The 16,194-nt window shown below is 49.8% G+C and overlaps 1 protein-coding gene across 7 annotated transcripts in view; it reads right to left on the bottom strand.

The window, feature by feature from the left end:
* Nucleotides 1-16,194, bottom strand: part of CAMSAP1 (calmodulin regulated spectrin associated protein 1) — a 92,297-nt gene that overhangs the window by 2,735 nt on the left and 73,368 nt on the right. For all 7 annotated transcript variants that reach the window (XM_064290696.1, XM_064290690.1, XM_064290691.1 and 4 more), the window contains 8 exons: nucleotides 15,849-15,940; nucleotides 15,267-15,351; nucleotides 12,183-14,619; nucleotides 11,045-11,181; nucleotides 10,275-10,483; nucleotides 9,805-9,907; nucleotides 8,171-8,286; nucleotides 7,128-7,246 (listed from right to left, as the gene is read on the bottom strand). In XM_064290696.1, coding sequence (XP_064146766.1) covers nucleotides 7,128-7,246; nucleotides 8,171-8,286; nucleotides 9,805-9,907; nucleotides 10,275-10,483; nucleotides 11,045-11,181; nucleotides 12,183-14,619; nucleotides 15,267-15,351; nucleotides 15,849-15,940 — 3,298 coding nt within the window. The remainder of the gene's footprint in view (nucleotides 1-7,127; nucleotides 7,247-8,170; nucleotides 8,287-9,804; nucleotides 9,908-10,274; nucleotides 10,484-11,044; nucleotides 11,182-12,182; nucleotides 14,620-15,266; nucleotides 15,352-15,848; nucleotides 15,941-16,194) is intronic.

Raw genomic sequence — 16,194 nt, 5'->3', positions numbered from 1 at the left:
ATAAGAACAAGCAGCATTGACAAGGATGTGGAGAAAATGGAGCCCTCAGGCGCTGCTAGGAGGAATACAAAACCTGCAGCCACTTGGAAAAGGTTAACTAAATCAAACCGCTAACAGTCACCACTGACCCAGCAATTCCACTCCTAGGTGTGTACTAGGGAGAGACGAAAACACGCGTCCCCCTGTAAACCTGTATATGGATAGTCACAGCAGCCAAAACACGGGAACGATGCAAGTGCCCGTCTAGAGATGAGTGGATAAACAACAGCTGATCTGTCCACACACTGGACACCATTCAGCCATAAAATGGAATGAAGCTCTGACACATGCTAAGACATGGACGAACCTAAAAACACGACACTGAGTGGAAGGAGCCAGACACAAACAGACAAATCCTCTGTGACGCCATTTCCATAAAATGTCCAGCATAGGCAAATTAAAGGCAGAAAGAGTCGTGAACACTTGGTGCTGGCAGAGGGAGAGACAGGGAGTGACTGCTAAGGAGTGGGTGTAGGGTTTCTTTCTGGGTGGTGAGAATATTCTGGAACTAGACAGTGGCGATGGCTATGCAACCTTGCGAGTCTGTCTACTGAAGATCACTGATGTATACACTTTAAATGAGTGAGTTGTACGGGATGTCAATTACATCTCAATAAAACTGTTACGAAAAAGAAGACTCTGAAGTAAATAGGACAAACTGCTGACATGTGTTACAATGTATGCTGTAGAGTATTCTGAATGTTTCAACATGTCTGAAACTGTTTTGATAATTTCTTAAATTTATTTTGTTGTTGAGAATAAACACATCGGAACATAAACCAATGCAACAATTTCTACGTGTACAATTCAGTGAGACTGATGACAACCATTCTCAGCCTTTTTCCAAGTTACTCCTCCACCAGTAACATGAACTCACTGCCCCCTAAGCTTCTCATCTAACCTTTCGAGTTGTTGCTGTCACTGTGATCCCATATAGATAGATTTTGGGGGATATTTTTGGCTTAAATTTTAAACCAAAGATTATCTCAGGGCAATAGTTTCAGAGGTTCATCCGACCTCTATGGCTCCAGAAACTCTGCTGTCCGTGGAACTAAAATTCTGTTCTGCATTTTCACCCTTTTGATCAAGATTCTCCTATAGAATCTATGATCAAAATGTTCAGTAATGGTAGCCAGGCACCATCCACTTCTTCTGGTCTCATGGCAAAGGAGCAGTTGTTCACAGAGGCAACTAGCCATACACTCCATTTTCTCCTCCAGTTCCTGACTTTCCTCCTTCCTCTGCTGCATCAGGCAAATACAGACCAACTGCCACGCCTTGGATGGCCACTTGCAAGCTTCTAAGACCACAGGCACTACACAACGAACTGGGAGGTAGAAGACGAGTACTCAACACATTACCAGGCCAATTAACTGGGATGTCCCGTGAAACTATAACCTTAAACCTTCACGCCAAGGAAGCCAAGTCCCACGAGGTTTTTGGTTGTATACAAGCAGCTCGACAGCTACTCTTTTGCTGTTGTTGTAAATATATCTATCACACGTTTGCCAGGTCAACTTTTTTAGAGGCGCACAATCTACAGACAGCAATTGTATTAACCAGCCGTGCGACCCTACCCTTAATCCATGTGACTTTTCCATCACCACTGACCCGCCCTTTCCCCCGTCACCTGGTAACTACTAATAAACCGGTCTCTGTACAACTGCCTAGTCTTATCTTTTTATGTAAGTGAGGTCATACCATATTTATTCTTCTGCGATTGACTTATTTCACTTGGCATCATGCCTTCGAACTCCATCCATATCGAAGCATATATTAAGACCTTGTTTCTTCTGCTGGCTGAATAGTGCTCCATTGTGTGCATTTTGTTTGCCTTTATTTGCTGGTGGACATTTAGGCCGTTTCCACCTTTTGGGTACTGTGAATAGTGCACAATGGTCACTAGTGTACAAGTCTACTTTTTGAGTCTGTTTCAAGTCTTCTGGGCATATACCTAGGAATGGAACTGCTGGGTCATATGGTAGTTCTAGTTGTATTTCATAAGGTTTTCACTGGCTAATGCTTTTCAGAAGTAGACTGCTGGGTCCTTCTTCCTAGTCTGTCTTAGTCTGGAAGCTCTGCTGAAACCTGTCCTCCAGGGGTGACCCTGCTGGTATCTGAATACCGGTGGCATAGCTTCCAGCACCACAGCAGCATGCAAGCCCCCCACAGTACGACAAACTGACAGACTAGGAAGAAGGACCCAGCAGTCTATTTCTGAAAAGCATTAGCCAGTGAAAACCTTATGAATAGCAGTGGAACATTGTCTGATATAGTGCTGGAAGATGAGCCCCCAGGTTGGAAGGCCCTCAGAGATGACTGGGGAAGAGCTGCCTCCTCAAAGTAGAGTCGACCGTAATGACGTGGATGGAGTAAAGCTTTCGGGACCTTCATGTGCTGATGTGGCATGACTCAAAATGAGAAGAAACACCTGCAAACATCCATTAATAATTGGAACCTGGAATGTATGAAGTACAAATCTAGGAAAATTGGAAATCGTCAAAAATGAAATGGAACGCATAAACATCGATATCCTAGGCATTAGTGAGCTGAAATGGACTGGTATTGGCCATTCTGAGTCAGACAATCATATAGTTTACTATGCTGGGAATGACAACTTGAAGAGGAATGGTGTTGCATTCATCGTAAAAAAGAACGTTTCAAGGTTTATCCTGAAATACAACACTGTCAGTGATAGGATAATATCTATATGCCTATAGGGAAGACCAGTTAATATGACTGGTACTCAAATTTACCCACCAACCACTAGGGCCAAAGATGAAGAAATAGAAGATTTTTATCAGCTGCTGCAGTCTGAAATTGATCGAACATACAATCAAGATGCACTGATAATTACTGGTGATTGGAATGTGAAAGTTGGAAACAAAGAAGAAGGACCAGTATTTGGAAAATATGGCCTTGGTGACAGAAACAATGCCGGAGATCGAATGACAGAATTTTGCAAGACCAACAACTCTTTCATTGCAAATACCTTCTTTCACCAACATAAACGGCGACTATACACATGGACCTCGCCAGATGGAACATACAGAAATCAAACTGACTACATCTGTGGAAAGAGACAATGGAAAAGCTCAATATCATCAGTCAGAACAAGGCCAGGGGCCGACTGTGGAACAGACCATCAGTTGCTCATATGCAAGTTCAAGCTAAAACTGAAGAAAAACGGAGCAAGTCCACGAGAGCCAAAATATGGCCTTGAGTATATCCCACCTGAATTTAGAGACCATCTGAAGAATAGATTTGACGCACTGAACACCAGTGACTGCACACCAGATGAGTTGTGGAATGACATCAAAGACATCATCCATGAAGAAAGCAAGAGGTCACTGAAAAGACAGGAAAGAAAGAAAAGACCAAGACGGATGTCAGAGGAGACTCTGAACTTGCTCTTAATTGTCGAGCAGCTAAAGCAAAAGGAAGAATTGATGAAGTAAAAGAACTGAACAGATGATTTCAAAGGATGGCTCGAGAAGACAAAGTATTATAATGACATGTGCAAAGAGCTGGAGATGGAAAACCAAAAGGGGAGAAAATGCTCGGTGTTGCTCAAGCTGAAAGAACTGAAGAAAAAATTCAAGCCTCGAGTTGCAATAGTGAAGGATTCTATGGGGAAAATATTAAATGATGCAGGAAGCATCAAAAGGAGGAATACACAAAGTCATTATACCAAAAAGAACTAGTTGACATTCAACCATTTCAATAGATAGCATATGATCAGGAACCGATGGTACTGAAGGAAGAAGTCCAAGCTGCTCTGAAGGCATTGGCGAAAAACAAGGCTCCAGGAAGTGACGAAATAACAAATGAGATGTTTCAACAAACAGATGCAGCGCTGGAGGTGCTCACTCATCTATGCCAAGAGATATGGAAGACAGCTGCATGTCCAACTGACTGGAAGAGATCCATATTTATGCCTATCCCCAAGAAAGGTGATCCAACCGAATGTGGAAATTATAGAACATCATTAATATCACACGCAAGCAAAATTCTGCTGAAGATCACTCAAAAACGGCTGCAGCAGGATATCGACAGGGAACTGCCAGAAATTCAGTCTGGTTTCAGAAGAGGATGTGGAACCAGGGATATCATTGCTGATGTCAGATGGATCCTGGCTGAAAGCAGAGAATACCAGAAGGATGTTTACCTGTGTTTTATTGACTATGCAAAGGCATTCAACTGTGTGGATCATAACAAATGATGGGCAACATTGGGAAGAATGGGAATTCCAGAACACTTAATTGTGCTCATGAGGAACCTTTACATAGATGAAGAGGCAGGTGTTTGGACAGAACAAGGGGATACTGACTGGTTTAAAGTCAGGAAAGCTATGCATCACGGTTATATTCTTTCACCATACCTACTCAATCTGTATGCTGAGCAAATAATCGGAGAAGCTGGACTATATGAAGAACGGGGCATCAGGATTGGAGGAAGACTCATTAATAACCTGCGTTATGCAGATGACACAACCTTGGTTGCTGAAAGTGAAGAGGACTTGAAGCACTTACTAATGAAGATCAAAGACCACAGCCTTCATTATGGATTGCACCTCAACATAAGAAAAAAAAAAAATCATCACAACTGGACCAATGAGCAACATCATGATAAACAGAGAAAAGACTGAAGTTGTCATGGATTTCATTTTACTTGGATCCACAATCAACAGCCATGGGAGCAGCAGTCAAGAAATCAAAAGACACATTGCATTGGGTAAATCTGCTGCAAAGGACCTCTTAGAGCAAAGATGTCAACTTGAAGACTAAGGTGCGCCTGACCCAAGCCATGTATTTCCAGTTGCATCATATGCATGTGAAAGCTGGACAATGAATAAGGAAGACCGAAGAAGAATTGATGCCTTTGAATTGTGGTGTTGGCGAAGAATACTGAATATACCATGGACTGCCAGAAGAGCTAACAAATCTGTCTTAGAAGAAATACAACCAGAATGCTCCTTAGAAGCTGGAGTGGCGAGACTGCGTCTTACATACTTTGGACATGTCGTCAGGAGGGATCAGTCCCTGGAGAAGGACACCATGCTTGGCAGAGTACAGGGTCAGCGGAAAAGGGAAGTCCCTCAACGAGGTGGATTGACACAGTGGCTGCAACAATGAGGTGGATTGACACAGTGGCTGCAACAATGAGCTCAAGCATAACAACAATTCTAAGAAAGGTACAGGACCGGGCAGTGTTTTGTTCTGTTGTGCACAGGGTCGCTATGCGTGGGAACTGACTCAACGGCACCTAACAATAACAACAACGGTAGTTCTATTTTTAGTTTTTTGAGGAACCACCACACTGTTTTGCACAACTGTTGTACCATTTTGCATTCCCATCAACAATAGATAAAGGTTTGAACCTCCCCACATCCTCATCCACTTTTGTTTTTTTCTGTTTTTTTTTTTTTTTATCTTAGCCATCCTGGTGGGAGTCAAATGGTGTCTCGTTATGGTTTTGATTTTCCCTCTCTGACAGCTAATGATGTGGAGCCTCTTTTCACGTGTCTGGTGGCCGCTGGAATATACTCTGTGAAGAAATGTCTATTCAAGTCCTTTGCCCGTTTAATGATTGGGTTACTTGTCTTTTTGTTGTTCAGTTGTCAAAGTTTTAGATATACCTTGGTTATTTGATTTTTACTGAATATATGGTTTCCAAAGATATTCTCCCAGTCAGTATCTTGTCTTTTCATTTTTTTGGTAAAGTCTTTTGATGAACAAGTTTTTAATTTTTATCAGGTTCAATTTACTTATTTTGTCTTTTGCTTTTTATACTCTCGTTATTTTATTAGATAATTCATTGATAAAATGTTTTGATAATTTTTAAAAATAGGTATTCATGCTTGAAAATATTCTCAAAGTGTGGTCCAGGGGTCCCTGAGACTCTTTCATGGGGTCTGTGAGGTCAAGACTCTTTCCATGGTCATGCTAAGACAGGATGTGACTACTGACCCCCTTCCCTCATGAGTGGGCGATGGAGTTTTCCGGAAGCTACATGATGCGTGATATTGCGACAGACTGAATACAGACGAGGTAAGTATTTAGATGTCTTCTATAAAGCCAGGAATGAAAGAGATTTATAAAAACATAAAATGATGCCATTCTTCTCAGAAAACATACTTTTCATAAATATACACTGCTATTGCTGACATATAATGTGTTTATTACTATTTCAAATAAATTAATATTTTAAAAGTATAAATGAAAAAAACAATCTAAAACTGTATACCAACCAAAACAAAACCGATTGCCATTGAGGCGATTCCAGCTCAGAGCAACCCTAACAGGACAGAATGGAGCTGCCCCACGGGGTTTCCCAGGAGCTGCTGGTGGCTTCAAACTGCTGACCTTTTGGTTCGGAGCCATAGCACTTAACCACTGCGCCACCAGGGTTTCCGCTATATGCAACACTAATTTCAACTAGATAAATCGTGTGCAAGTACAAACAGAAATTAGACGTCAATAAATAAGAAGCAGAATCTGCAGGGACCGTGGGATTATGGGGGGTTGTTTTATCTGGATTTGTTTCCTCCAAATGTGCTCGCTGTCTTCAGCTGCCAGGTCAATCAGCTACCAGATTAACGATACCATTTTTCTCCACTTGATTTTCCAATTTAACCCAAGTTTGCCACTCCCCACACCACCCCCAAGGGACCTGCGCCTCAGCCCCTAACCATCTTTACTTCCCTCAGCTCCCTGCCTCAGTCCCCCGCCAGGCACACCAGCCTTCTCACTGTGCCCAGAAGGTCCTCCCTCTGGACCCCTGGCTCTGCCTCTCCAGGGGAAGGGCCACCCCCAAGTCTCTGTCTCAGCTCCACCGTTTTGTCAAACGTTTGCTCCCCCTGGAAGCCCCTGGACTCCTCCAGCCCACAGCAGGCACCGGGACCCAGCAGCCTGGTTACAGCCCCTTATTCTCACTAAGAAAAAGGCCCATCCCCACCTGGTGGCAGAATAGTTCAATCACATAAAGAGGGAAGTCTCAAACATGCAAATAACCGGGAAGCTGTCTTACAAAAGAACTTATAGACATCTTTTAGTCTACGTAACACTCGGTGCAGAACTGACACTTGCCTCTAATATCGAGTTCTTGTGTGGCTCGTTCACTTTCCCAGCCAGGCAGCAGTGCGAAATCGCGTTGTGAATTATCGGCTTGTTCGACTTGCTGCTGGGTTCCTTGAAGAGCTTGGGACCTGTGAAGAGCCAGCCGAGAGAGCAGAGTTGGCATTCTCAGACATGCACACACAGAGCCGGCAGTTCCGGAGACCCGGGCAGTGGGAGGCTGAATTAGGGATGTTTGTGATTGTTTAAAAATGGGGAGCAGAGACGTATTAGCGTAACAGTTACTTCAAACCGATCAGAAAAAATTCTGAGTGATAAATCTTAAAAAACTAAAGGGGCCACGGTGGCAATTTATCCCCTTTCTAATTTCAGATTCTTTAATGTAAAAAAGGGCAAACCTAAGAAATGGTAAATTTTAAAAGCCTGTCTAAGGCTCAAAAGTGCCCTGGACACAATGCCACCGACCTCCACCTGGTGTCTAATACTGCACACCTGTGCCCAGGTGAGGACGCCCCTGCTGTCCCCCACCCCATGCCCAAGACTGCACACCTCTGCCCAGGTTAAGGATGCCCCTCCTGCCCCCCACTCCCCATGCCGAACACTGCACACCTGTGCCCAGGTGAGGACGCCCCTCCTGCCCCTCAGCTGCAGGAACAATGGGAAGGGAGAAAGCCAGAGCAGGAGAAGCCAGGCCGTTTGGGGGAGTTTAGAACTGTTTGATATTCTATCATATTAAAGAAAGCATTGTAGATAGACATCACACCCATTTCTACCACCAGAGTTAAAAACAACTCTCCCTCTCACAATCTAAAACATTTTTTTGTTGTTATGTGTTAAATTTATTTGTAAAAATAGGCTAATTTTTTGTTGTTGTTGAGAATACACACAGCAAAGCACCAATTCAATGGCTCTACATGTCCAGTTCAGTGACATTGATGACGTTCTTTGAGTTGTACAGGCTAAAATACTTTATTAAAAAATTACCTTTTAGGTCAAAGGATATTTTAAAGGTCAAGGGACACAGTCACCTCTGCAGGCTGCAGGCCATTCGTTACCTGTGTACTCAGCCACTGAGGCGAGGGAGGATGCTGCGGACGCCGTCTCCCAGTCCCGGTCTGTGCTCCTGCTTGGGTTCCGGCTCAGCGTGGGCAGGGCTTCCAGCGACTCCACTCTGTGACAGAGCAGGGTGGGGATGAGGGAGATTGAGCAGCAGGCCTCACTTCTCTCACCCACGCTAGCAGCCGGCTTGCTGGGCTGCAATGCTGTTTCTTCAGGCACACGGAAGCAGCCAGACTCCCACCCAAGTGTAAGAGTGAGCACTGACAGGCCAGGGCCCTCGGAGATGGCAGAGGGGCTGTCAACCCAGCGCTTCTGCGGGACACGGTGATGGACTCTGGGCCAAAGACAAAGCTCAAACCCCTGGCCCTGAGAGTGTGGAAGGAGACGGGCGAGGGCACCGGGCCCCAGTCTGGGGCCGGAGCCACGATTTAGTGGCTCGAGTGGTTGGAGGATGGACTTTGGGTCTGTCTGTACTGCTGCCAAACACAGGGTAACCCCCCAGAAAGAAAGACCCCATGAGTCAATGACCCTCAGCTCCTCGGCAGACCCCAAGCCGCACAGGGGAAGCCGCCCCCTGAGTGCAGCTGACAGCAGTGCAGGTGGCCGGCTGGCAGATAGAGACCCCCACCCCTGCTCACAGCAGGCAGACAGAGCAGGGTCTGCGTGCAGCCACATTAATGGAACAAAATCAGCTCTTCAGAGAAAGGTAAAGGACCCAGGCTCTAAAAGCCATCCTCCACAAAGCCCAGAAAAACACGTGAAAAGGCAAGGAAACACAGTCACAGCCAACAGAGCAAGGAGTGGCTGCACCACATACGTGCACGTACAAGGAGCAGACATGTGGGGAGAGGCCCACCCGACACCTCTCCAGAGCGCCAGCCAGCACATGGAGGGCTGGGGGCAGACTGGCCATCTGTGGGGTAAAGCCCTGAGCCAGAGTTCAGTGACGTTTAGACAAACTCCACGACCTCCTCTCAAGCCACCTCTCACTACAAGGGGGAACGCTAACCACCATGAGAAGGCACAGCAGTGCCACCTGAAACAGGGGTCCAGGCAGCCATGCTGCACTGGGCGACCCTGCTGGGACATGCTCCTGGGAGTGCCAGGCAGACATGCAGAGCCTGAGTCTAAGTACAGAGTCCAGACTGAGGGGTCAGCACCCTACAAATGTCAAGGTCAAGACAGACAGGGAAAGGCTGCAAAATGTTCCAGGTTAAAGGCGGCTGAAGTGATGTGACAACCAAATGCACTACGATCCTGAACAGGGCCTGTGACAGGGGAAGCCGCTTACAGCTAACAGGACAGGGCAGCTGACGGACCAGACCGTGCGTGTGAGAGCCGTGCTGTGGCGGCAGGACAAAGGCCTGCTCGCGGGAATGCACACAAACGCGTCTAAGGACAAAGGGAAGAGGTCCCCGACTTGTTCCTACATGACTCAAACCAGGCTGTGCACGCATGGGGGCAGGGGACAGCAAGAGAGTATGCAGGGGCGGGGGAGGGTGTCTAGGAGTGCCCAGCCAAAGGCCATAATCTTTCTGTGATGATGAAATCGTCGCCAAGGTGGAAGTTACACGGCTACCTCTTGCAGAACCTCTGTCCCAGCCCCCCGGATGTCCCCTAGCCTGCTCACCGCTGGGAAGGTGTGCCCCCTGAGTGGACACTCTCTGGCTCTGTGGTTGCTGCAGACGCCAAGGACAGGCTTGATCCAGACTGGGCACGGCTCAAATTATCAGCTGCCAAGACAGGAAACCGACAGCAACTGTGAGCAGTTTCCCAAAGCACGCACCTGCCCCAGACACGTCCATGCAGAGTGCCACAGCCCCACCTTCAGCAGAGGCAAACAGGGCCAGGTGATGGCCCTCACCAGCACCCACTGCGCTGCCACTTGCACCTCCACCTTCGGGGCTGCACCAAACCTGGCCCAGGACCCGCTTGGCAATGGGTGCATCTCGCTATGAAGGACTCAAGCTCCTGGTCTCCACTTTGTTCGTCAAATAGGGCAGCACCCCCAACCCTCCTTCCTCCCAGCGATCTGAGAAACCCGAGCATGGCAGAGCCGTGCACACCCAGCACGTGGACTGCACTGCGAGGGCAGCTCACATGTCGAGGAGCACTTGGTGCCCGGGTCGCTGCACGACTCTTCCCGGTGGACGGACTTGGGCCGAGGCTTTCTCGGCTTTGATTTTGGTTTCCCAAGGCCCTGCTCTTCTAAAATCTGCTGCTGCTTCCTTCGCAAGTACTCCTGCTTAATTAGCTCACGCCGGGCCTTCTCTTCCTCCTTTCTTATCCGATCCTCTTCAGCTTTACGCCTGAAAGAAAGACACACTCCAAGTCACCTTGGGCAGAAGGGGCGTGCTCAGTCAGGCCATCTTCACCATTCGGGAGGGTCTCTATGCTCGAGGTTGGGGTTTTGCTCCGAGAGGAGCCCTGCTGCCAGCCTCACGGTGCCAGAGAGCGACCACTGGGTACTGGGGCACATTGCTGGGACAGGGTGAAGGCCTCCTACAGCAGGGCGTGGTGCTCAGAGACGGGCGTGGGCCGAGCTATCTGTGTCGTGGGTGCTGCGCACACGTGCCTCACCGGTGGTTGTGGAAATGGAGGAGGAAGTGCACGCAGTGCGTGCACCAGGTCGGCATACGTTGGACATGCGACAGTGCCACGTGGTGGAGAGTGCACAACAGAGGAGACAGCAGGCCTGAGAGATGGGAACCTGGCATCTGCCTGAGACACGATCGGCTGGCTTGATGCAGCACCCACTTTGGGCTCACTCCCTGCACTGACCCATGCTCACCCCGGTCACCCCCTGCCTGACCTCGTCTTCCCCCACTGCCCAATGGGACAGAGGCACTGACGGCGGGGCAGGCACCTACCGGGCTTCATCTCTCTTGATCTCAACCTCTGCCTCGAGCTGCTGCTTCCGCACACGGGCCTCCTCAGCCTTGCGCTGCTGCTTCAGAAGGAAAGCCGCCCGCTTCTTGGCAAGCTCGTCTTCTGCCTTCTGCTCATCCTGCAGAACCGAACACACAGCATCACAGGGCAGCCCTTCACAGCCCAGCACAGACCATCTCCACTCCACAGGCTTCAACGTACGTTCAGAGAACGTCAGCACGTGCCCAAGGGCTGTCTACTCCTGTCTTAACTGATGCCTAAGCGTAACTTTACAGACTCTAAAATACAAACGGGAGAGAAGCTACACCACTCACAATGCAGCCACAAAGTCTGTCACCTTTCCAAGTGCCTCATGCCCAGCTCAATTTACCTTAAAAAACTACCCATAGAGATTTCTATAGTATGAGCCCATAACCCACACTGGCTCACTGACTGGGTTACTGTTTAAATGAGTGAACTCTTCTAAGCTAAACCTAACAGTTCTGTATTATACCGTCCACTTCATACTGCTGGGAGGAGAAGCAGATGCTATTCAAACAAAGAAGTTGTCACAATTCACTTCTCTCTTCTTTCCTAAGAAGAAGTTACAAGAAAGGCCCAGATAGAGATGAACAAAATGTCTTTAAAGTTCCTACTCCGTTCAGACTCCATCACGGGCCAGGTCAGGGACTATGCCTACAGGTGAAGCCAGCTGCCACCTGGTTTTGTACAGCCTGTGAGCTAAGAATGGTTTTTCCAGTTTTAAACGGTTAGAAAACCACCAAAAGAAAAAAAAAAAAGCTCATGACACGTAAAATTACATGGAATCCCACATCCATAAAGACCTATTGGCACACGGCCACGCCCATTCCCTTGTGTCTGGCCACAGCTGTGCCCAGTTGAGCTGCACTGGCTGTGGCAAGGGCCACATGGCCAACAGAGGTGGATATGCCTGCTCTCTGGCCCTGGACAGAAAGGGTTTGCCGAGCCCTGCTCTGAATGCACGTCTTCGGTAAGCCCTCAAAATTACAGACAGGGACAGGTGTGGGAGCCCAGGCCATCGGTGTGGTACCTTGAAGGAGAACCCGACCCCCAACAACTACGGACACGGACAGGTGTGGGAGCCCAAGCCATGGGTACCTTGAAGAAGAACCCGACCCCGAGCTTCTGGTCGCAGTCGTTGCCCAGGCCACCCGAGCTGTCGTGGATGTTCACGTCCCCATCCTCATCGGGTGCCTTCAGGTCAGAGAGGTCCACCTCGATGAGGCTGGCCTTGCTCCTCAGGGGCTCCTCCACGGGAACGTTCTCCTTTCCTGAGACGCGGGAAGAACTCAGCCCTCCCTCTTTCCCGCCCTTCTCCAGAGCCTCTGTGAAGCCCATCTGCTCTGATATGATGTTGGTGTCCTTGGAGGAGGACAGAACAAACGTTCGCTGGTTGCTTTCGTCATGGAGCCTGTAACTGTCAAAGAACACCTTGTCACATGGGTCACTCCCGGGCTCTGCCCCACTGTCCAGGCCCGGGTCGGTGGGCGTCCTCGCCTGGCTGTTTGGGAGGATCGACCTCAGGTGCGGGAGGGTCTCTATGCTCGGGGTTGGGGTTTTGCTCCGAGAGGAGCCCTGCTGCCTGTCTTTCGGGACCTTCAGCTCGGCTGGCCGTCCAGAGCGGGAGCTCCGTCCCTGGCCAAGACGAGGGGGTTTGCGGTGACCAGTCAGTCCAGTCGGAGAGAGCGGCTCAACAAAGTGCACCGCCGTCTTCACTTTCTGGTCCTGGGCGCCGTTCCTGGGGGCTGGCGTTGGCACGGAGGGGGGCTTCATGAGGAGCTGCTCTTGCTGCTGCGAGATCTTCAGGATGGCCTGCTGCAGGGTACTGATGGTCTCGTTGAGCTTCTCGATGGAGAGGTCGCACTCATTCACGTCGGCCCCATCACCCACCCCGTCCTCTAGCAGGGCTGCAGACAGCACCTTAGTCTTCTCCAGCTCCTGCAGCGTGGACGGGTCCTTGAGTGAGTGCTGCTGAAGGAAAGCCAGGCTCTCTCTGTCCACACCCCGAGACTCGGGGAGGAGGTCTTCTCTCTCCTCCTCTCTGGCAAGGAGCTCTTCCGTTTTAGATACACCATTGCCAAAGGCCTCCCCGTTGTGCTGAGAATGCCCCTTCACCGGGTGCTCGGGTCTGAGTGGCTGAGGGACGCTGTCGGCCTTGCCCTTCTTCACCACGTGCAGAAAGGCCGCCTTGCCGAGCTTCAGGCGCTGCCTGGCAGACAGAGCCTCCATCTTCTCCTTCTGGGCCTCGATGGCCCGCCGCTTCTCCTCCAGCTGCATGTGCAGCTGCACCAGCTCCGAGGCCAGCAGGACGGCGTGGTCCCGGCCCTGCCCGCTCGGGCTCTGCTCTCTCTTCTGCTTCCAGGTCGTCAGCGGTGCTGGGCAGCTCTCAGACGCGTCAGGCGTGGTCTTCTGGGAACTGCTGGTGCTGGACTTGGTCTCGTAGCTGTTGAGTCTCTGCAGTTTCCTCTCTGCAAAGCTGGTCATCTTCACACTCCCGCTGGCCACAGAGACACTGCTGAGCTGAGAGATGGTGCTCAGGCAGGGACTCGAGCGGCCACTGGCATCGTCCTTGTCCTCGTGCTCCTTCACCTGCATGTCCTCCTGCAGCTTCGCCGACTCTTCCTCGCCGGCATACTTCGCAACGATGACAGGTCGGTCCTCTCCAATCAGGTGGTGCTCAGCCTCCTCTATGTCGACCACGTCTGAATCAGAGTCCTGCCTCAGAAGAGCCCATGGTTCTGTGTCCTGAGAGCTGGGGCTTTTCAAACAGCTCACGTTGAGCCTTCCCTCGGGGTCCTCAGCAGCTCTGGCTAAGTGCAGAAAGAAGCCATCGACCGACTGTACCTGAGATAGCTGGTGGAAACCGCCGCTGGACACAGGCCGGCCACACGTCTCTCCTGCAGCATCTGCTGACAGCGATCCCACCTCTGGGGGTGTGGGGTCCATGCCCACAGGGAATTCTGAACAGGCAATAGGGGTGAAAGTTCGGTTCAGGTCGCGGCTGCCATGACTGCTGGTCACTTTCCTTCGTACCAAAGACTGGTGGCCCTCGCTGGACCGCTTAGCAGTGAAGCCCCTAGGCCGCCCTTCTCCACGCTCATCCTCCTTAGTAATGATCTGCTTTTCTTTTGCCGGCTTGAGCACAGCCGGCATCAAGGGCTCCAAGAAAAAACTATCAGGCTTACTCTCTGAGGCATCCGCCTGCCTCTGGGGAGACCTGGCACCTGTCAGGCCCGAGGCGCGAGGGGAGGACCTCAGCACTTGCATGTCACCCCCGTGGGGAGCAGCATCTGTTCTAACGATCGCCACAAGTTCCTCATCCTCATCCTCAATATTGACGTTGTTCAGGAGGGTTTTCCCATTGGTCTTAGCCGCTGCGGGGTGAGGCTGATTCTGTGGGGTCAGACTGACGACATTGGATACCAAGCTGTCCTTGCTGATGGAGCGAGCTAAGCTGATGCTGTCGCCAGAGCCAAGGTCCACGTCGCAGCTCGCAGCGTAATGAAGAGCAAAGGGGGTCGGCTGAGACACAGGCCTGCAGGGGGGAAAAGAAACCCATTGGATACGCCACTGCACACACAAGACGCCCTCACAAGGCTGGGTGACGAGAGTCACAATTATGAAAGAGGATGTGAATTGCAAGCGTAGGAGACCCAAACCTTTGCCAGAGCAGAAGAAGCCCAGAGGCCGTTTTAGTCCAGTGGTTCTCAAACATTCGGGTCCCTATAGCCCTTCACACCCTCTAAAGTTACCAAGAACCTCAAAGAGTTTTTGCTTATTTGTTGACATTGATCATAACAGAAATTAAAGCTGAGAAATTCTTAAAACATTGGTTTAAAAATTACGGTAAGAAACCTATTGCGTGACTACTTACATTTTCTAAAACCAAGAACAGTGAGAGCGCCAGAGTGCCCCTATTTCACACTTCTGCGACCCCTTTGTTATCTGGGGGCTATCTGGTATCTCCTATCTGATCCTGCCTTCAGTCCGCTGCACTACCACATGTAGCTCCTGGAGAAGGTTCCTGTATGCTTGTGAGAGAATCAGAGTGGAAACGGCCAACAGCACCTCAGCACCGTGATGAGAACAGCTCTGACCTTGAGGGCCACACCCGGAGAACTGCTGCTTCATCTAGGGAACGCTCCACACGGAAACATAACGGAGGCGTAGATGGTCACTCACCTGGCTTTCTTATCTGACCACGCTACTGCTGCAGCACGGGGCTGGCCGTCGGCTCGCGTTAGGGAATGAGATCGATGTCGCTGATCTGCGTTGGGGGAAATGGGGTGTTTTTACTGCTCAGTAACCTACGTCACATCCTTTGAAACTCCTTCAACATAGGAGCCATTCCTCGAGGAAATGCATCGCAGTTTAGTACAGCAACCCACTCACGGAGGGCAGATGATCAAAACCACACAACCCTCCAGAGTTCCAGTGAGACAGTGACGTGTGGTTCAAGGGCGATCAGCCCCAATATGAAATACCGACATTAGAGCTAGAACTGACCATGGTCACCCACGTGGATCTAGTTCCTGCCTGGGTATGACATGGAAGCTTTCTGTGGAGCTCATATGCTCTATGTCACTATAACGGCTACAAACTGTTTAAGACCTATCAACACAAGCTAAAATTTATCCTACCATATTCCTCTTAACTGAAGTGACTACGTCCTGATACAGATTGTTAAAAGCTTAACTACAGAGCCATGTAGGAAACCCCAGAAAGAGGAAGGCAGTGAAGGGTCCGCAGGAAGGGCATCCTCACCAGGGCTGTCCTCCCCCTGCAGCGCCTTCTGTTGCCTTTGCCTCAGCGGTAACAACGGGTGAGACGGACTGAAGGCAGAGGTCGTTTTTCCGCTAGAAGGAAAAGCATGAGAGAGAACAGTCACCACTCGTCGGATCATCAAAAGCAAAAGTAAACGACAACATGGAGACCACCGTGGGTCTCGCTCGCCTGCCGAAAATTCAGAGTCTTTGGGGACAATTAGGAGGAGCCCTGGGGGCACAGTAGGTAAGAGCTCAGCGGCTGCTAACCAAAAGGTCAGCAGTTCGAACCCACCGGGTGCTCCTTGGAAGCCCTACGGGCAGCTCTACTCTGTCCTATAGGGTTG

The sequence above is a fragment of the Loxodonta africana genome, chromosome 9 (genome assembly GCF_030014295.1).
Source record: "Loxodonta africana isolate mLoxAfr1 chromosome 9, mLoxAfr1.hap2, whole genome shotgun sequence".
NCBI classification, from domain to species: domain Eukaryota; kingdom Metazoa; phylum Chordata; class Mammalia; order Proboscidea; family Elephantidae; genus Loxodonta; species Loxodonta africana.
Note: the sequence above shows the minus strand (reverse complement) of the source record. Positions and strands in the feature narration are given on the sequence as shown.